This window comes from Vombatus ursinus, unplaced genomic scaffold, assembly GCF_900497805.2.
Source record: "Vombatus ursinus unplaced genomic scaffold, bare-nosed wombat genome assembly UNPS02014786.1, whole genome shotgun sequence".
NCBI classification, from domain to species: Eukaryota; Metazoa; Chordata; class Mammalia; order Diprotodontia; family Vombatidae; genus Vombatus; species Vombatus ursinus.
The window spans coordinates 47,486,586-47,508,970 of NW_020954564.1; the positions used below are offsets into that span (position 1 = coordinate 47,486,586).

At 39.7% G+C, this 22,385-nt stretch overlaps 2 protein-coding genes across 4 annotated transcripts in view; both read right to left on the minus strand.

The window, feature by feature from the left end:
• The window catches only part of LOC114047355 (protein SCAI), a 211,957-nt gene extending 203,861 nt beyond the window's left edge, over positions 1-8,096 (minus strand). For all 3 annotated transcript variants that reach the window (XM_027868164.1, XM_027868163.1, XM_027868165.1), the window contains exons 1-2: positions 8,014-8,096; positions 2,255-2,299 (exon numbers count right to left, since the gene is read on the minus strand). In XM_027868164.1, the coding sequence (XP_027723965.1) occupies positions 2,255-2,299; positions 8,014-8,063 (95 nt within the window). In that variant the 5' untranslated portion in view covers positions 8,064-8,096. The remainder of the gene's footprint in view (positions 1-2,254; positions 2,300-8,013) is intronic.
• A 4,076-nt stretch (positions 8,097-12,172) lies between these two features.
• LOC114047166 (serine/threonine-protein phosphatase 6 catalytic subunit) overlaps positions 12,173-22,385 on the minus strand; it is a 44,207-nt gene continuing 33,994 nt past the window's right edge. Inside the window, exons 5-7 of the mRNA XM_027867934.1 lie at positions 19,732-19,811; positions 16,793-17,002; positions 12,173-14,960 (exon numbers count right to left, since the gene is read on the minus strand). Coding sequence (XP_027723735.1) covers positions 14,712-14,960; positions 16,793-17,002; positions 19,732-19,811 — 539 coding nt within the window. The 3' untranslated portion in view covers positions 12,173-14,711. The remainder of the gene's footprint in view (positions 14,961-16,792; positions 17,003-19,731; positions 19,812-22,385) is intronic.

Below are 22,385 nucleotides of genomic sequence, written 5' to 3' on the forward strand. Positions count from 1 at the left end.
ATTAACACTTACTATGTGCCAGGCACTGTGCTAAGTGCTTTACAAATATTCTTTCATTTGATCCTCACAACAACCCTGGGAGGTAGGGTGCTAATATTAACCCCCTTTTATAGAAGAATAAACTAAGATAAACAAAGGTTAAGTGACTCGTCTAGGGTCACCCAGCTAATAAGTGTCAGAAGCTGGATTTAAACTCAGGTCTTTCTCACACTAGGCCCTGTACTACGTCCACTCTACCACCTAGCTGTCCCATGAAAAGATATTCTTTATGAGCTGCTATACTCACCATCTATTGACTAACCTTCTAGAAATAAGGTTACCTGAAAGAAGCCAGGCTGTTCCTTGCATAAGAAACAGGGCCAAGGCTATACTTGAAACTTATCCATTTTGGTAGGACCTACCAGAGCCTTCAAGGCTCCAAGACCTTTTAAGAACTAACAGTCATGTCCAAAATATTATCAGAAGGCCTTGGCGGGGGATAAAGGTGGGGAGAGGGAGAGATAGAGAGAGACAGAGAAATAAAGATGCAAACAGATATATATGTATGTAATTATACACATAAATACATACATTATATATATTAGACAAAACTATCTCTGAAGCTTACTACCCATGTTGGCAAGTTACAAACTTCTCTGGGCCTCAGTTTTCTCAGCTATGAGGCAGCTGGAACTAATGGCCTGAGGTCTCTACATCATATATAAACTTTTACATTTACCTCCAAAAATGTATTACTCTACAAGTGGTATAGCCCACTAGTATATTGACAGCAAAGCTTCATCCATTACTAATAATATTTTGCCATTGTAAGGAGTTAGAAAAGTGGCTGGCCATTTTCTTTTCTATCATTAATAGTTTATCAATAAAATGGCCACCTATGAGGTTTATTCAAAATAATTCCAATCATTTAATAAGCATATTCATGGCAATAGTTACAGATTGACTATTTCACTCTAAATGATTTATTTCTGGGCCTCCATTTAAAATAACTACATAACTACAGAGTTGCTGAAGTGTCTTAGTGGTATATTTAAAGGGCAACTTTAACTTTCAGGATTCAAGGGACAATTCTCTAATCTGTGGGTTATCAAACTCTTCTGCTTCTCCTCTCCAGTTCCCTATATTTTAGATACTTCATTGCTTATTTCAACGAGTAAGTCAAAAAAGGCAATGACTTTAATAATAAAATAATAAACTTGCTAAAAGTTCTAATAAAAGAGTTGCAGGAAAGAAGGTAAAATTATAAACCACTTCTTGTAATAGCAAAGAACTAGAAACAAAGTAGATACAATAGTTAAATAAATTGTGGTACATGAATATAGTGGAATATTATTGCACTGTAAGAAACAATGAACATGATGAATACAGAAGCATAAAAATACTTACATGAACTGATACAAAGGGAAAATAAAAAGAACTAGAAAAACAACATAGATAACAATTATAACAATGTAAACAGAAAGAACAACAATGAAACAATCAAAACTGAAAATTGTAAAATGGTAACAATCAAACTCAGCCCCAAAGAACAGATATAAGACACTTCCTTAACTTTTTTGCAGAGATGAGGGATCATGTGTGTGGTACACTGCATATAATAGACTTTTCCCATATATTAGTTAATTTTTTTCTTTCTTCCTCTTTTCTTCTTTCTTTATTATGAGGCATAGCCTTCTGAGAGGGAAGAATAAAGTGGGGAATATAGATGACGTAAAAACAAAAACCTAGTAACACTTTAAAAAAAATTTAAATTACAAGTTAATGATCCCAGAGGACTCATACCACCTACCTTCAGAGAACAAGGGGGATGGATTCAGGGTGCATAATGAGACATTTTGTTTTGGACATGACCAACTTTGAAATTTGTTTTGCTGGACTATATGTGTCTATAATAGGGGTTTTGTTTTTCTTGCTTTCTCAGTGGGGGAAGAATGTGAGAAGGAAAGAAGGCAGACTTTAATTGAATGAAAAAAATTAATATTGAGCAAAAAAAATTACAGGCTAAAATAAGAATTTAGGAATATTAATGGATTTCAATTATCCATGACCTACACTGTCCCAGATAAGCAAAAGTTTACACTAAGAGAAAGACAATACTCAAAAGATAGGTGCTTTATGTATTTATAGTGTACATATTAAACAAGTCAAGGAAGAATTTGGACAGGGTGTATATACCATTGACTGAAAAAGAGCAAAAAGGCAAGGCTGAGCCTCAGAAGCCAAATACTACAAGCAAATAAGACCCAGAGCTTACCTGGTTTTCCGTTTTCGAGGCGGTTTCTCCACTGTGCCAGTTAGTCTAGAGACCAAATAGATAAAGCAGTTATTAGAGAGTGAAGGGGCTGGGGCAGGGTGGAGGGAGGGGACCCTGAGTTTCTAGTATCAATTCAGAAATTAATCTGCCATCTTGAGATCCAATTCTCTCTAAACCACTTCATAACCCCAGCCTGGAAAATCCTGAGTGCTAAGGTCCCACATTCACTATTCACACCAAATGAGGACTATTGCTCCCTTATGACCACTGTACCCTATACAGTGCCTGCTCATATCACAATGCTTAAATACTTTTATCACTTGAGCAAACTTAAAATCCCACACACTAACCTTCATGCCAGGTACCACTATAGACTGTCCCCCACAGACCAGATCAGCCCCATATATACCTATTGCCATTCACAGTCATGCCTAAAGGGCCTTATGAACTTCATGCTCAGTCCTTCATGACTGTGTAAAGTTGCTGTGACCTGTTCATGGAATCTATAAAACACAACGAACTTTCCATCAACAGACAATCCTCTAGTTTTTAGTCATCTGGGCCCTTTTTCTTCCTCCTCTTCAGTTCACTGACTTTCAGATATCCAGACAAAAAGTAAGCAAAGAAACCCAAACCCAAACCACCTATGCTCACTACACTGACAGTAGAGTCCAATATCCCCTAGAGTACAGTCTTCCATACTCTCTATCTCTCACAGCCCAGGTTACCTAGTCCCACTCTTCTACTCTTTACAATCCAGACCACTTGTCATTTCTGCTCTTTATAGTCCAGTGCCAGTACCCACAGTTATTCACAGTTCAGCCTATCCATATAACCAACCAACCCCCTCATATTCTGACCCCTCCATGCCCACTGACCCTAACAGCCTAGTCCCTAATTACCACTGCTTTATTAATAACGTCCCTCTATACCAAATGCCCCTCAAGCTTAGTTCTCTGGGTCCAAAGTCCCTCAGTCAAACTGCTTATATCCACGGCTAACCATACCTACTGTCCCTCAAAGGTTATTCCCTCACAACCTCATGCCCTCCCTCTCCTTCCTCTCACAGCTAAGAACCTCAAAGCTACTGACAAAGCTATTCTCCCACTTCTCACCCTCAACCCAACTTTCTCCATCACAACCCCCCAGTTCCTCTTACCTTGCAGCTCTTTCACAGCCACTGCCTCATCATTTCATCACAGAATCTCAGAAATCTTTTAATCCAACCTGCCAACATCACTCAACAACCTCATTATCCAAATATGAATAGTCTATATCTAATTATCTACCCACTTCCACATCAATCTCCCTTTTTTTTCAAGGAATTCAACAACTTGTTTGGTCTTATTCTGTACTCCAACCTCTTCTGATAAAAAATGTTGATGTTCCCTCATATACCCAATGCATCAAGATCATGATTCACAGAAGCTGCCTCTTCACATCAGCACAGCTGAAATGCAGAGATGGTCATACCCTTAATCTCATTATCACCCCCCAAATGTTCCACCCCCAAAATCCAGAACTTTGAAATTCCTAACATAACCTCCTATTTTGCCATCTCCCCCTGTACCTCACCCCTTCTAAACCTATTTTTCATCCTTACTGAAACCTTCAGTCACTTTCAACCTTTCCCAATCTATCACCCCTATTCCTGCCTCACTTTTATCCCTTCAGAATCCTAATATGTAGTAGTTAACTAATTCAACTTTGCACCTACCCTCTAACTCTTTGCCCCTTTGCCTTATTTTGTTTGGCTCATCCTTTACCAAATTCTAATCCTGGATTACCTTCACCATACACCTCCTCTGCTTCTACTCATATGCCTCTGGAAACAGCTGGAGGAAGTCACCAAACTGTGTTAATTGGGCCCACCACAAATTTATGCCATCTCATCTCACCTGGGCCCTTACAGCTACATAGCAATCCTTTTACTCTTCCCTGATTGACTCTCTATTGCAGGATCCCATTGTATCTATTCTAAACTTTCTCTGCTCAAGTCCCCAACACCACCATTTTCCTACTTACTTTCAGCAAAGGATTTTACAGAGAAAACTGAGACATCAATGCTGGAATTTGTTTTGCTTGACTATACATATTTGTAATAAGGATTTTGTTTTTCTTTTTCTTTTTTTCCAATGGGAGGGGGAGGTAAAATGGAGAGAAAAAAAGATTTTTGTTCACTGAAAATTAAATTAAATTTAAAAAATCAAGGTCATTCATCATGACCTCTCTCTTCTCCCCTACTCCACTGCTCAGATTGCTTCATCATCATCCCTATTCTTCTGTCCTTTATTCCAGTCTGTAAGAAAGAAATGGTCCTTTTCCTAGCAAAGCCCAATCCTTCTACTTTTGCCTTTGATCTTATCCCCATTAGTCTTCTGTGAAACAGAAGAAGGGTAGTCCTTAAAGATCCCTTCTAATTTTCAACCTCTCTTCATCCACTAACTCCTTCCCAGCTGCCTAAAGACATGCTAAGGGATCCTAGATTAAAAAAAAACCAAAACCAAAAAAACAACTTCACTTGACCTTGTTATCCCTTCAACCTACCATCCATCCTTTTCCCTTTCCCTATCCTCCTTTTTCACAGCCTAACTCCTAGAAAAAGCTATCTATACTCTTTACCTCCACTTACTCATGATCCTAATTCTTAACTTTTTGCAATCTATCTCCAGATCACCCACTCAACTGAAATTGCTCTCTCCAAGATTAGCAACAATCTCTTAACTGCTAAACCTAATAACTTTTTAACAGTCTTCATCCTTCTTGGCCCCACTATGGCATTTAACACTATTGGCAAACTCCATATTCTTTTTTTTCCACTTAGTAGTATTTTCTTTTTTTCCAATTACATGTAAAAATAGTTTTCAACATTCACTTTTATAAAATTTTGAGTTCCAAATTTTTCTCCCTCCTTCCTCGCCCCCTTCTCTCCCCTCTCCAAGACAGCAAGCAATCTGATATAGATTATACAATTATATTAATCATATTTCCACATTACTCATGTTGTGAAAGAAGAATCAGAACAAAAGGGAAAAACCACAAGAAAGAAAAAACAAAAAGTACAAATAGTCTGTTTTAATCTGTATTCATACTCCACAGTTCTTTCTCTGGATGTGGACAGCATTTTCCATCATGAGTCTTTTGGATGTCTTGGATCATTGTATTGCTGAGAAGAGCTAAGTCTATCACAGTTGATCATCACACAATGTTGCTGTTACTACGTACAAACTCTACATTCTTGATACCTGCTTTTCATTACATTCTTCTCTTGTTTCTCTTACTACTACCTTTCTGACCTTTCAGTCTCAGTTTCCCTTGCTTAATCATCCATGTCCTATTCTCTATGTGTGACTGTACCCCAGGGTTCTGTCATGGGCCCCCTTCCCTTCTCTGTATGCAGTACTCATTCTTGGTGATCTCAATGATCTCAGTGAGTTCAATTATTTCTATGCATATGGATCCCAAATCTACATACCCAGTCCTCATCTTTCCTGAGCTCCAGTACCTATCAACAACTACCTGCTGGGCATCTCTACCTGGATGTCTCAAAGGCAACCCTAACTCCACATAACCGAAGTAGAACTCATTATCTTTTCCCCTCAATCCATCCTTCTTCCTGACTTCCTTACTTCTGTCAAGGACAACACCATACACCCCATCACCCAACTTTACAACCTAGAAATTATCCCCAATTCTTCCTCTCCCTCACCCCCCACCATGTGCAATCAGTTGCCAAATCTCATAGACCACGAGTGGGGAACCTGTGGCATTGAGACCACATGTGGCCCGTTAGGTCCTCAAGTGTGGCTCTTTGATTGAATCCACACTTTACAGAATAAATCCCCTTAATAAAAGGATTTGTTTTGTAAAACTTGGACTCACTCAAAAGGCTACACCCAAGGATCTAGAAGGCCACATATGACCTCCAGGCCACAGGTTCCCCACCTCTGTCATAGACTTTCTCTCCACAACATCTCTCATAACCACCCCCTTTTTTCTATTCAAATCCTCATCATGGACTACTACAGTAACCCCTTAACTGATCTTTCTGCTTACATCTCTCCCCTTTGTTAAGGAATCTGCCACACCCTTTGCCAAATGGATATTCCTAAAACTCAAGTCTGACCATGCCACTCCTCTGCTCATGAAATTTAGTGGCTCCCTAGTGCCTTTAAGAAAAAAAACAAACTCCTCCATTTGGCATTTAAAACCCTTTATGACCTGGCTCTATCCTATTTTTATAAATTGATGTCACATTATTCTCTCATATACTCTCTGTTCTAGCCAAAGTGTCCTAGTTAAAGTTCCTTATACAAAACATTCCATCTTTCACCTCAGAGCCTTTCCACAAGGTATCTCTTATATCTGAATTGCTCTCATCTCATGTCCATCTGTGAGTTGAGCTTTCCTCAACCCGCAGCTCAAATGCCACCCTCTACAAGAGGCCTTTCATAATTCCCTCATCTGTTAACAGTTCTTTCCCTTCCCCATCAAAATAACTTAGCATTTACTTTTTATATATTTTGCATTTACTAGTCTACATACTTACTTTAGACTAATTGTATCTAAGGTATATCCAACCCAGGGGAAAGCAAGTCAACAAGTTATTTATTAAGCACCTATGTGCTAAGACTGTGCTAAAAGCTGAGAATACAAAGAAGGACAAAAACAGCCCCTGCCCTCAAGGAGCTCACAGTCTAACTGGGAAGACAACATGCAAATAACTATACACAAACACGGTATTTCCAAGTTAAATTGGGAATCATCACAGTGGGAGACACTAGCATCAGGGGAGAGTCTGGAAAGGATTCTTATGGAAGGTTGGATTTTGGCTAAGACTAGAAGGAAGCCAGGGGAGCTAGGAAGAGAATTGCATGTTCAAGGGCTGGTCATTTGTATCATTAGAGCCTAGCACAGTGACTGGCATGTTGTGACCAATTTAATACATGCTTGTTGACTTGAATGGAACCTGTACCAAAGCAGAAATTCCTTCTACAACAGTAGTTCTTGACCTGGGGTCTGTAAACTTGTTTTGTTTTAATATGTATTTGATAATTATATCTCAGTTAGTCTCCTTTCTCATCCTCAATATCTTACTTTACGCAATTAAAAACAATATTCTGAGAAGGGGTCTACGACAACACAAAAAAGGTCGAGAACCCCCCAGCTCTCCAACTTCCTTAACAAGTGGTCATCCAGCCTCCATTCAAAGACCTCCGGTGATGGAGAACTCGCTCCCCTCCCGAGGCACTTCTGGACAGCTCTCCGGGTCAGGAGCCTTTCCTCACCGACCGCTCCACCTCTGCCACTTCCCCCATCGCTCCCTTTGGGGCCAACATGAACAAGTCTGAGCCCCCCTTCTGCTCGTCCTGGTAGTCCCGGACAGCCCCCCGAGCCTCCGAGGCGGCAGGTCCATGTCCCCCGCGCTGCCTCCGCGCACCGACGCTCCAACAGCCGGTGCCCGCCGCTCTCGCCATCCTCTCCGCTCTACTCTGGACCTTCTCCAGGTCGTCACGATCCTTCCCAAAATGTGCTGCCCAGAGGGAGCACAATACTCCATCGGGGACCTGCCCGGGGGAGCTGGGGGCAGCGCGCCCTCCCGGCCGCTGCCTGCTGCCGACCCCCGGCCCCGGCCCCCGATGCCGCCGCCGCCCCCCCGGCCCAGGCGCCCTCCCGGCCGCTGCCCCTCACGCCCCCCTCGGCCTCGACCTTCCTCCCCGCGGCTGATCGCCCCCCCCCCGCCCGGGCCCCCAGCTCACCTGGAGGGCAGGCGGGTCCGCGGCTGCTGCTGGCGGCCTCCTCTGACCATCCGTCCCCGGCCCCGGCTCCGCCGCGGGAGCTGCTCCGGCGGCCGCTGCGCTCGCGAGGCTGAGGCGGCGGCGGCGGCGGCGGCGGCGGCGGCGGAGGCGGCGACGGCGGCGGCGGCGGCAGCGGCAGCAGCTGCGGCGGTGGTAGCTGCCGAGGGGCGGGAGATAGCACCCCACGCCTCAACCTAACTTGTAGTAGATCCGCCCCCTCCGCCTATTCTTTTCGCCTCCGATTGGCTGGGTGGCTAGCGTGGCAGCCCACTCGCTTGCTGAGTGGCTCGCCCCACTGTCCCTCCGGATTTGCCTGTCCAGACGGTTCGGTTGAGGTTGCAGGTGACGGCAAAGGCGCCTTAGCTACCGCTAAACGAGTCCGAGCGAAGAGAGTTAAAGCGCCATCGTGCGCCCCAGAGAGGAACTGCAACGAGCGCACCAGGCACCTGCGCGCAACTCCCTCCCCCATGCCTACATCTCCTAACTTCCTGCACCTCCCCTATGCACCACAGAGGTGGTGCACCCTGGTGAAGTTCTTACCCAAGCCTCCTGCTGCCCTCCAGCGAAGGCGGATGGGACTAGGGCTGGGGGGTGAGCAGTGTAGGGGTAAAAGAGTCAGAACGGGAAATCAAGTCCAATCCTGACACAGAGTTGAGCAGAGCCTGGCAAATAGTAGGTGCTTAATTGTTGATTGATTGATAGGAGCCGTGTGACCCTGGGCAAGTGGCTTCCCCAATCAAAATTCTTAAGTTCCTAAGAAATCATCCAGTCCGACATCTTCATTTTGCAGATGAAGAAACGAGTCCAGGTTAGTGGACTTGCCCAAGGTAACACAATGTGGGGCTGTGACAGGCCGGGAATTAAAACCCACCTCTCCTGACTGGGTTCGTGGTTTGTTTTTTTTTTTTCTTTTTTTCTTTTTTTGCCATTCTGTTGAGTTCTGTGGGCATCAGTCTCTTTCCTTATAAAATAGGATAAAACTTGCATTAATAGTAAGATAACATGTATAGTGTTTTGAGGCTTGCAAAGCAATTTACATTTTTAATGGGCCTTTGTGTGCCTCAGGAGGGTTGTGAGGAAGCAAATTTGTAAAGGCAGAACATAAAGGATATGGGAGCTATTGTGCTTATCTAAGGTGCAATGATGAAAACCTCTTCCAACCCCCTCCTTCAATTACGCGCTCGATTTTGGATCATCCTATGAACCGTTTTGCCTTATACTAAGAGCCCACATGGAAATGCTATCCACTAAAAGACCCAAGGATCACCACAGAACACAGAAGGGGGGGGACTAAAGCACCTAAATCTCATGGTGTAACATTTGTCAAACCCATTCAGATTAAATAATTAGGTATAGAAAGTCTGACTTCACCCAACATACCCAAGCTTTTTCCTACATATCCTTTGGGATGAAGTGTTTGTAGTACAGATGTGGAGCAAAGAGACCAACTAGTCTCAACCAATAGTTCAAAAACTATTTCAATAGCCTCCTGTCCCAGTTTTTTCCCCCATTCCATTCCTCACATCGCTTCCTTCATAATCTCCTCACTCACTCAAAAAGGTTTAGTGGTTCCCTACCAGCTAATAAAATACCAGCTCCTTAGCCTTACATTCAAGGCTATCTACACTCTCGCTCCACCTTACCTCTCCAGTTCAACCCAATAAGACTCATCATAACTTCATGCGTTTCTGTAAGCTGCCCACCAAACTGAAACACCCTCTCTCCACACCTCTACCTGTTAAATCCTAATTGTCCTTCAAAGGGTCGGCTCAACTACCACCTCCTTCATGAAGCCACCACTGACCCCATAGACTACCCCCACCTGCCACTGAAAGTGATCCCAAATGTTCTTTGGATTTTGCACAATCCTCAAACTCCCCTCCTCTTTGCATCCTATGTGCAATGTCTTACTACCTATGAATTAAAATTTTCTTGAGGGAAAGAACTGTGTACAGTTCTTCCATTTTAATATCCCCAGCATTAAGCAAGCACAGGGCCTTGCATGAGGTAGGCAGCACTTAGGAAACACATCGATTGAATAGGTACTTGATTACTTTTGGACTGAACTAGACTGCTAAAGGGACTGCTAGATTTCTAAAACAGCTGCAGGATTTTGCTAAAATGGAGTTGCTAATTATACATGAGAATAAATTTCATTCCCTCATTCAAAAAGCTGAAACTCAGAAGAAAACAGTCCAGTGTCCCTTAATATTTTTACAATGTTCTATAATAAAGTGTCAGATTTATAGGTTGTAGCCTACTATTCTTCTCCCTCCCATTCTCCCACTATCCTACCAGAAAGTCAGATAAAAGCAAGAACTGAATTCCTATTTCTCAGTCAGGTTTTCTAATACTTCTAGTACTGCTCTTATCTGAAACAGTGAAAACAGCATGGTATTATGGAAAGAGCACTGGGGATTTGGAGTCAGGGAACTTGGATTCAAATCCTAGCTATACAACTTACTACCTCTGTGACCTTAGACAATTAATGAAGGGGTTGCACTAGATATCTCTAAGGTCTTCTTTCAGCTCTAAATCCTATGGTCCCATAGCCTTAAAGCATCTAGCAACTGCTTGAACTGATACTTTTTCCTGTAAAAAGCAGATTCAAACCAAGACCTTTGGCTACTAAACATACTCAAACAGTCCCTGGGAAACCCCAAACTGTACTGTTGTTACACATAGATCCAGAATGAATAAGGCAGCATGGCATAGGTGGTAAGGAGTGGATTCACAGAATATGGATTTTAGCCTTATGGCCTTGAACAAGTCATGTCCCCTTTCAAAGCTTCAAGTATCCTCATGTGTAAAATAGCAATAACTACAAAAAGGGAGTGATGGGGCGGGAAGGGCAAAGAACTTGGAATGGGAAGGCTGGGGGTTCAAATCTCTGCTTTCTCCTGGAAGGCAGTTTCATCTGTCCAATAGTAAAACTACTTGTATTACCTACTTCAAAGGGTAAATGTGAGTAAAGCACTTTATAAAAACATGTTCACAATTATGACTATTAACCATCTGACAGGGCTGAGAGGATTAGAAAAAGAATGTTACACAAAGTAATAACCCCAAGCTAAGCCTGAAGGTCTGAGGAAGCAAAGCTTTGTAAAGCCCCATCTAACTGGAGTAAGCAAGTGCCACATGGTAAGAGTTAGATCATCCAAATAAAGTACAGTAGGTTCAATTCTGCTCACTATAAAATACAAAAGGGCTCAACTCTGATTCAGGAGTTCTGGGTTCAAATTCCAGTTGCCATGCTTTACTAGCCATGACAAGTCATTTCATTTCACAGTATATTTTTTCATTTGTAAAATGAGAGGATTGGATTAGATGACCTAATACCTCTACTGGTTTATAATTCTAGGATTCTAGAATGGTAAGAATGAAAACAGGTTTCATTTTTCAACTGTCAGAAGCATTTTCTTCATATACACCTACTAAAAAATCATACAATGAATAAAATACTTACTTGACAAACTTCCTATAAGCTTTTTATTTTTCATTTACAAAGGGCATAATAATAGCACCTTTCATCTGAAGAGCTGAAAGTGTTTTTACAAATGTCAACATTTTAAAACAATCACACAAAGAACAAGGAGTCTTGCAATCAGTCTCTGATTCAAAGTGCACCATTTTCCAGAAGCTGTCATATAGCACTCCTACCAATGATGTTTTCAGGAAACGAATCCTGTTTCTGTGTTATAAATCAAATTGGAAAAAAGGCATAGTCCCAAATCCTTTCACAATATAAGCATCAGTTTTAAAAAGAGGACAAGAAAAGAAAATTGGCCCAGCCTCAAAAAAGGGAGAATTCGAAGGGTAGTCAGCACCACCCAAATACAACTTGTAAAGCAGCCAACGATATTTCAGAAACACCATAATCCACCTCAAATGCCTGGGGTAGATGCTGATGTCTTCTAACACTTCTAGACATGCAGGTACAGAAGATGATGCAGGCTATATACTACCTGTATTGTGGACCCAGGCCCCTTATCACTGCACCCAGTTTAATCCACTTACAGTAGTAGGATTTTCCTGTGAAAAGCATCAAGCAATAAAAGGTTAAAGTATATAACAGGGTGTCAGCAAAAGGGAGTCGATGGCAATTAGAAGCAGACAGTGCTCACTACAGCCTAGGATATTTTATTAGAAACCAAGTATGTTGAAAAAAGTAAAAAATAAGTCACCCCCATTAATACAACACAAATGATTTCACATACAACCTACAAAGGGAGTAACAGATCCTCCTGCCTACAAACATATCAAGACTGTCAATTAGCTCCCACACCAAAAGACATTTATTGTTCTATATAGTACATAGCCCTTTTTCATGAGATGGAGTCGAAATATTCCTTCTTAAGTTTACAAAAGTCTAATACATTCACTCTTCTTTGCAACTTCGTAAATCTAAATGTTCCTTATTCTTTGTGTCAAAAAGCTATTACACTTTTGTTGACAAGAAATTAGGCATGTCCACAATTAAGCAATGGATGCAGGATTATCATTAGCATATGCCTTACCAGTGACATACAAGTGCAGTCTCATAAAAGAAATAGTCACATTAGAGGGAGAATTTAAACAATGACATTGATATAGGAATAGAAGTGTCAGAGGGTAGGGCAGGGTACTAGATATAACTAGTTTTATTGGTACAACTTAAAAGCAGTAGAGGCTGAACAATTCAATACAATTTATAACGGAAAAAATACTGTAATAAGGAGGTGTTCAAAACAAACAGGAGTCATTTGCATCATATATCAAAAAATCATCAATTTCCAGTGTTCCACAATTAGTAAAATACACAACTACGGATAGTCCCATAAGACAAAAATACCTTTTTTTCCCCCTGAATTCAACTGGGGTCAAGTCAGTAATACAAAGCTACTGACCTGACATTAGTTCAAGTGTGTGCAGAAAAGTGTCCAAGCCACTTCTTTTTCTGATAATAGCTACATAATCAAAAGCTATACAAAGGAAACTGTTAGGGAAGGGGTAAAGTGAAGGAGAAAGGAAAACGGAATCTCCAATTACTGAAGAAAATTGAAATCCAAAGGGAATTGTGCTCTTCATTTCCCCAAACACAAAACCAAACCAAGAGTGTCCATGAAAAACAATGTGCCAAGGAGAACTTTAGCTACAGTGATTTTTTTTATTGCATTTCAGGGTGACCTGGAGGTTATTTACCTAGAGGGGAAAAGTTGATTTTCAAAACTACCTGAACAGATACTAAAGTGCTTTATTAAAACTGGCTGGCTTCACAAGATTCCTGGAATGACAAAAATGAACCACAGTCAAGGAATACCAAGATAGTTCACAAAATGGTCAAAGCCAACATGACTCGCACCCACAGCTCTAAGATGGGCTGCTGGAACACTTGTCCTTCTTTAGCAGACAGTTGCATATTAAGAAGTGATCATCACACCAATGTAGGTGTTCAGACTACTTACACAAAGCCTCAAACATGATAGAGAACTTTTAAGTAAAGCTCTGACTTGTTTTCCTCTTAAGCTTCAAGGTTTTTAGGGATTTACATTTCACATATACAAGAAGCCTTGGCTCTTTTTACTTTTCCAGTTGCAACCAAATCAAAACTCTTCCTTAAGGTGAAAGGCAAGTGTTACAGCAAGAGAAATCATGATTTTACTTAATGGTACTCGTGGATGGATTGTAAACTGAGTTAATCTCAATCCACTAACTGGTATCAACTTAACACATCAGCATTACAAGTATTAAATGTTTCAATACTACCTACAGAAGATAGAACCAAAATATTCATATGGCAGTTATGTTCTTTAGGCACAGTTTAGTGATTTTTAAAAAATAAATACCATTGAATTTCAATTCAAGTTCTAAACCTGATAACCAAAGAGTTAATATATTCTTACTTAGGAAAACAAACAAGGTATACCTTTAAGCTAACAATGGAGGTTGTTGTTGAAATTTCTAATATTTAACCTAGCTGGGTTTAATTTAAGATTCTTTTATTAAAAAACACAAGGAAATTTGAAAAAGATTGATACAATTATTTTAACGTACAAAGTCATAAGCTGGAGCAGGATTTGCATTTTGCCTGGAATTTAAAAGAACAACAAAGAGGGCAGCCCTTTCGACCAATTTATTTTGTAGCCACTTAAAATATCATCCAACAAAGGACAATGTTTACAGCTGGGACAGGTGTACACAACGCAAAGGCATTTACAATCCATCGTGCCCACTGAATAATAACTTTGCTGCTGAAATTTCTTAAAACTTACCAAACTTAAAAAAAAAAAAAGCTGAACAATACAAGAGGAGGAGAATATTTCAGTGTGGTCTGTTCTTTCCAATTTGCTTTTTAAAAAAAGGAAAAATGTCCTGTGTCCCCCCAAACCAGTAATAAGCAAGAACTACATGCAGCAGTGTGGATGTTAAGACATTTCTCAAAGTCTTTGCAAATAAGTCCAAGGTGGGGATGGGATGGGGAGGAAATCAAAAGAGAAACATTGCTATAGACACCATAATACACAATAAATTTAGATAATTTAAAATAAAAAGGGGGGGAGGGGAGGCAAGAGGCAGCATTTCAGCAGCAAAGTGCTCAATAAAAAGTATATTGTAGAGGGGTAAATACAAGGAATTTGGGGGGAGGGTAGGAAAAGGGATCAGCAGGATGGGCGAAGGCCTCAAAGGAAATACGGCGTAGTTGTTCTAGGAGGAATTACACGTTCTGAATCTGGAACTGCCCGGAATAACTTTGGTTCTCTTGTATTTACATCTTTGAAGACCATGATTGAGGCGATATTTCCACAACGGTAGCAATAATTGGGAGCTGACCATACTGTCACCAGCTTTTCATCAAACATAAATTTATACCCTTCATGCACCAGTTGATGTGCTCTGCAGATGAGTTTTAAGTTGTTGATGTGAACAAACTGCAATATTAAAAAAATATACATAGGCCTTGTAAACATTCATATAATAAAAATGCAACATACAGAGAGAATTAGACCTTTAGCCAACTAAATTAGCAAATCCTTATTCATTTCTACATAAAGAGGTAAGTTTTCCATCAGAAAATCAAGCTTCAAAAATCTTATTTACAGTTAACTCCAGCAGTCGCCAGATATCTTACTTACAAACAGACTTTCGACAAGTCACTTCCCTCTCTGGGCCAAAATTTCTTCATATATAAAACAGAGGTGATGATATTGGCAATGTCTGACTATAAGGGTGGTTTGAGGTCATCAAATGTGATAATATAATGTAAAGTGATTTGTAAGCCTTAAACCATACATAAAAATGTCAAGTATCATGACGATATAAGTAAAGATCATTTTGTTCCTTTTACTTACACTCTCAATACTTAATTAGCTCAGTGTCTGGCACACAGTAAGCATTTAATAAATGTTTGTTGATTGTGTGACCATGGGAAACTCAATGAGAGGTCCCTGAGCCTCAGTTTCCTAACCAGTCATATAGGGAGAAAGCCTGCGCTACTGCCTACTTCTCAGATTTGTTGTGAAGAATGCAATTTGTAAGGCTTAAAATGTTATTTAAAAAAAAAAAGTTATAATCATTTATTTCTAAAAGCCACTGAATGAGTAGAAAAAGAAGGAGTCCAGTCAATAAGTCAATTCATCACTAGGGAGAGTATTCTCATCTTTTCAAATGGAATACCAGAACCTATACATCCAATGCAGCTCTGAGGATCCAACTAGATAATGTATCTAACACTCTATCAGGGCTTCTTAAACTTTTTCCACTCCCAATCCCTTTTCATGTTTCAGAACATTGCATGGCCTGATGGCATGCACAGTGCAAACTGCCAGTGCTTTGCATTCAGAACCCAAGCTGCAATGAAGTTGCCAGTGCTGCCAGAAATACTTCAGATTCATTACAAGGTTGACTTTCAATTGTTTTGGTCTTTGCACATTCAGAAACCTTTTACTATTGCCAAATTTTTCTCAACCCCATATGGGGTGGCAACCCGCAGTTTAAGAAGCGCTGCATAAAGTATCTCCTCAGCTAAACAAAAAGTTACCTACCCACAGTCACCAATACAAATCCAATATTTCTATGATCAACCAACCAGTAACTGGCCAATCTAAAAAGCTCTAAATATGAAGCCAGGAGGCTCAAATATCTATACTTTTGATCTGCCACTTATTAGCTGTGTGACCCTCTAAGTCACTTGCCCTCTACTAATCTATTTCCTCATCTATAAAATGAGGAAGCTGGACTACAGAGTCTCTTAAGGTCTCTTTCACCTCGAATATGACATATGCTAAGGTTCCCTTCAACTCTAAGAGTCAGTCAGTCAGTCAATAAACATTTATTAAGATTTTACTATGATGTGCCAGGCACTGTGCTAAGCACCAGTATACAAAGGAAGGCAAAAGACAAGCCCTGCTTGGGCAGCCAGGTGGCGCAGAGGATACAGCACTGACTCTGAAGTCAGGAGGACCTGAGTTCTAATCCGGTCTCAAATCAGATACTTGACACTTAACTAGCTGTGTGACCCTGGCAAGTCACTAAACCCCAATTGCCTCACAAAAAAAAAAAAAAAAAAGATGACAGGCCCTGCTTTCAAGGAACTAGAAGTCTCACAGAGGAGGCAAAATGCAAATGACTATGTACAAACAAGATATAGACAGAATAAATTGGAGACAATCAAAAGAGAGAAGGAACTATGATCCTAAGATCCCTTTGAGCTCTAAAATTCTTTAATTCAATTTATGCTAGATTAATCCAGAATGACTTTTACCTCGTTTGTGACCTTCGCTCCAAAAAGCCACCCTGCTCCCCGTGGACTGATTGCCCAAGTATCCACATCTTCAGGATCTGACCACACCAAGTCACAAAATGCTCCTTTGTGAGGAATTTCCTGATTCCTTTCGATGGTTCGGATTTGATCCAGTGTTTTGATGTCTGGAGAGAGACCACCATGGACGCATAAAATCTGCTCATCTATTAACTGGAGAAAAATGTGAAGAAAAAGGTTAATGTTAAATGTTTTCAAGATTCAAGATTACAATTACAGAAAGACTCCAATGTAATCAAGTTAACAACCTTGTAACTTTGATCAAGAGGAGGTTCAAAACCACACAAACCAGGATGGATTAAAGAAAATGGAGATGTTTAGCATGAAGTCAAAAAGGTTTAAGGGGAACATGACTTCTGTTTCTTCAAGTATCTGAAGGCTTGTAATTTAAAAGAAATAGCAGTTTAAGCTGTTTAGCTCCAGGGGACAGAACCAGAAGCAAGGAGTAAAAGTAACATGCTAAAACAGTATAAAAAAGGCTGTCTGATAACGTAATGAGTTCACCATTACTGAAGCAGTTGAGAAGCTAGATGACCACTGAGCAAGAACGGGCACACAGATGTCAGAGGGTAAATGAAGGGAGCAGGGAGGTTCCCAGGGTCTAAAATTATATTAAGAGAAGTTAGTACAAGAAGGAAAAACTGAAGAACAAAATTCTGAAGACACCAAAGAGAAGCAATTCCAATGGAGAAAAGGAAGGATTGTGAAAAAAGAAATACCCTGGTTCCACCTAATTTAGATATTTAAGACACATGTACCCATGAGATGTATTCTCTAAGACTAGTCTTAAGAGGGTCAAATCTCAGAAAGGGCTAAAGGTGGTAAAGAAACAGTTGAGGACAACAAAACATGCTCTTGCTGTTTTTGCTTTAAGATATATTGAAGAAAAGAGGTGAATCAAGAAAGGGACATGACCTCCTTTCCATTCAGGGTGGGTAGGATCATAAAAACAAACAATAACAAGAATGCAGGTCTGAGCAATTATTTTGGTTCTGTTTTCTCTGCCAAAAAGAATGACGTCTGACAAAATGGCTTTGTGAGCCTGGGCAAATCTCAGTACCTCTCAGATCCCCCAGGCAATTGTCAGGTGCCAATCTGCATTAATAGAAAACATTTCCCACTAAGTATCTAGAAAAGTAAATAATGATCACAAAGAGCCAGCATAGTTTTATCAAAAATGGATCATGCCAAACTAACCTCATTTCCTTTACTGACAGAGTCACTAAATTTATAGATCGAGGAATGCTGAAGATATAGGTGGCTTAAATTTTCTGTCATGTTATTCTTATAAAAAAGAAAAAGAGATGTGGGCCAGATAATAGTGGTTACACGGCTTCAGAGCTGGTTGCAGAAAAGAGATTAGTAGTTGAATGACAACTTGGAAGAAAGTATCTACTAGAGTATACCAAAAATCTGTTTATCCTATGATATTTTTTACCAATGACTTGGATAAAGGTTTTGATAATGAATGCTTATTAGATGTGCAACTGACACAAACCTAAGGGAGATTGCTAATATGCTATATGATAGGAAGAAAGAATATTATTTCAGATATGGTACTATGTTCTAATCTGTAGAAAAATTATACCTAATAGAATATAGGACCATCACTCTAAGATGATGACATTTAATAGGAATTATGTAAAGCTGCACAGTTGAGTTAGGAAAAAAATCAATTTTTCAAGTACAAATGCAGGATAAAGTAGCTAGACTGGAATTTATCTGAAAAAATTATCTAGGAATTTTAATGAACTGCAAACTCAAATGACACAACAGTTTCCAATGATGGTCAACAAAGTTAATGCATTTTGAGGCTGCATCAAGCCTGAGTAGGTGACAGTCACCTGGTACTCTGCTCTGATCAGATCTCATCTAGAGTACTAGATTCAGTTCTAGATGATATATTTTAGGAAGGACACTAATATGTCATAGTATATAAAGGAAGACAACCAGGAGAAAAAGACCTTGAGATTATACTAGATGAGGATTATGTCTAGTGTAGGAAAAAAAAAAAAAGATGTGGGGAGCAGGTTGAGAGCATTCTAACCATCTTCAAGTATCTAAAGGACTGACATTTAGAAAAATTAGATTTGTTCCACTTACCTGTCAAAGGCACAACTAGGAACAAGGGGTGGAAATTAGAAAAAAGGTAAATTTGGACTTAAAGTAAGGAAAAAATTCCTAACGATTAGAACTATCCAAAAGTGGAATTAGCTAAGGAGATGACCTTTCAGTGAAGGTTTTCTACCCAACGAAGATTAGATGAACATTTATCTAATATGTTGTAAAGAAGATTCTTATTTAGATACAGACCTCTGAAATCTCTTCCAGTTCTGAAATGCTGTACATTCAGAGAAAAGAAATTATGTACCAGGCAGGGATGGTTAGATTAAAAAACGCAGCATGAAAAAAAATGCTAGATTTGAAGGAAGAGGGCTGTGGGTTCAAATGTGTTTCCTACTTATTATCTGTGAGCTAAGCACATCAATAAACCATTCTTGTCCTCAATATTCACATTTCTAAAATAAGGAGACCAGTTTCGCAGCATGGAGATAACATGATGTAATGGATAAAATGCTGTACATGCAGTAAAAAAGACCTGAGTTCAGATCTCGTCTCTAACACTTACCAGCTACAAGACCATGGATAGGCAATCAATTTCACTCTCTAAGTCTGTTCCCTTATCTGTATTTTCTAACTCAAAATGTATGCTACTATGACTAGATGACCTCAAGGTCTCATCTCTCTATAAATCTATAACTATGTGACTTAAGTCTCTTCAAACTCCATGGTCTTCAATAAGATAATTAAACATTAAGCACTGTGAATTAACATTTATGAGACTCAGGAAGGAAAATATAGATGTGTCTTTATAAACTTACAGCTGCTACTGTGAGCATATCGAAGACTTTGGTACAGTATCTCCAAGCATTAGCATTCCCATATTTGGTTTGGCACTCATCTGCAAAAGAAATAAGAGCATCAGTATCTTTCCATAAATTAATGGTTAAATTCTAGAACTGAAAGATAAAAATCAATAAAATGCCTCACTCCAGCATTCAATGTTCTAAAGTTCCTTCAAGCTGAAATATTTGGTTCCTTTCAGCTCTACCACTTCACAATTTTAGGTTATTCCAAACAATCCCACAAAGGATTACAATTTTCAAATGTTAGTCTACCATGTGTATGGAACAGCTGGGGTAACTGAAAAATTTGAAAGTAAAGAAATATTAATTCTCTCACTATGTTTTAACTAATTTTTAAAAAGGAATGTATATAGAAATCACTTATTGCCACCTCTCAATTATAGGTATGACTAAATTCCCAAGAAGTAGTATAAGGAGGCTATTTGAACTGGCAATTAAAATTTCCATTATCATTTTGTTTTATCATCTCAGCTTTGGGAAGGTATGGTGTAACAGACAAAGCAATGTATCTGAAATCAGAAGGAATAAGTCAAATCTTAGCTCTGCCATTTACTCTCTGTGAGAGCTTAGGAAGGTGAGTTTCTTCATCTATAAAATGAGGAGGTGGAGGCAGAACCAAGATAGTGGAGTAAAGGCAGGGACTCGCCTGGGGACTCCCCCAAACCTCTCCAAATATTTTTTATAAATTATTCTCAGGGGCAGCTAGATGGCATAGTGGATAAAGCTTCAGCCTTGAAGTCAGGAGGACCTGAGTTCAAATCCAGCTTCGGACACTTGACACTTACTAGCTGTGTGACCCTAGGCAAGTCACTTAACCCTGATTGCCTCACCAGAAAGCAAAAAACAAAACCAAAAAAATGACTCTAAACAAATTCTAGAGCAGACAGAGGGAACAGGTGTGAGTCGACTATGAAAGGATGGTATCTAAAAAATAAAATTAAGGGGTGAGAGAGAAATGTACTGGAAGAAAGAGAAAGGGAGAAGTAGAATGGAGTAAATTTTCTCACATAAAAGAGGCAAGAAAAAGCTTTTACAGTGGAGGGGAAGAGGGGGAAGGTGGAGGAGAGTGAGTGAACCTTATTCTTTTCAGAAATGGTTCAAAGAGGGAATAACACACTCAATTGAGCATAGAAATCTGACTTATCCTACACAAAAGTAGGAGGTGAAGAGGATAAGACAAAGTGAGGGGAGTGATAGAAGGGAGGGCAGATTGGGGAAAGGGGCAGTCAGAAGTAAAATACTTTTGAGGAGGGACAGGTTGAAAGGAAAGAGAGAATAGAGAGAGGGAGGTAGGAATAGGACGGAGTGAAATACAGTAATAGTATTTGTGAAAAAAATTCTGAAGCAAGTTTCTCTGATAAAGGCTTCATTTCTCAAATTTATAAAAGTAAAAGCCATTCCCCAATTGATAAATGATCAAAAGATAAGATCAGTTTATCTACATAGCCATATGGAAAAATACTCTTAACTCATCATTGATTGGAAAAATGAAAATTAAAACAATTCTGTGGTACAACTTCATATCTATTAGATTGGCTAATAGGACAGAAAAGGTAAATGACAAATGCTGGAGGGGATGTGGGAAAAATAAAACTTTAATGAATTGTTGGTAGAGTTGTGAACTGATTCAACCATTCAATAGAGCAGTTTGGAACTATACCCAGAGGGCTATAAAAACCACGCATACTTAGAGCTCCAGCCTTGGAGTCAGGAGGACCTGAGTTCAAATCCTGCCTCAGACAGTTGACACTTACTAGCTGTGTGACCCTGGGCAAGCCACTTAATCCCATTGCCTAACCCCCCCCGCCAAAAAAACCCAGAAACAAAAACCATGCACATCCTTTGACCTAGCAATACCACTACTTAGGTCTGTATCCCAAAAGAGATAAAAAACAAAAAGAAAAAGGACCTATATGTTCAAAATTAATTACAGCAGCTCTTTTCTGGGGGTAAAGAATTAGAAGTTGAAGGGATGCTCATCAATTGGGGAATGGCTGAACAAGTTGTGGTATGTGATTATGATGGAATACTGTTGTATTGTAAGAAATGATGAGCAGGATGCTCTCAGAAAAACCTGGAAATACTTGCACGGGGCTGATGAAAAGTGAAATGTACTGTGTACAAAGTCACAGCAATACGGTAAGATGATCAGCTGTGAATGACTTAGCTATTCTCAGCAATACAACAATCCAAGACAACTCTGAAGGACTTAGGATGAAAAATGCTATTCATCCCCAGAGAAAGAACTGATGGTGTCTGAATACAGACTGAAGCATATTAATTCTTACTTTATTTTTGAGTTTTTCCCCCGTCTATGTTTTCTTTCACAATATGACTATTACAGATATGTTTCGCATGACTATACATGTATAATCTACATAGAACTGCTTGACTTCTCAATGAGGAGCGGTGGAGAGGGAGGGAGAGAATTTGGAACTCAAAGTTTTGAAAAGGAATGTTAAAAATTGTTTTTACACAAAACTGAGGAAAAACAAAATATTAAATAAGAAAATGAAAAAAAAAAAAGTCAAATTGGGGGGCTGGGGGGAGAGAAGAAATAAAACTTGAGTAAGCCTCTCCTTCCCCAAAAAAATGAGGAGGTTAGACTA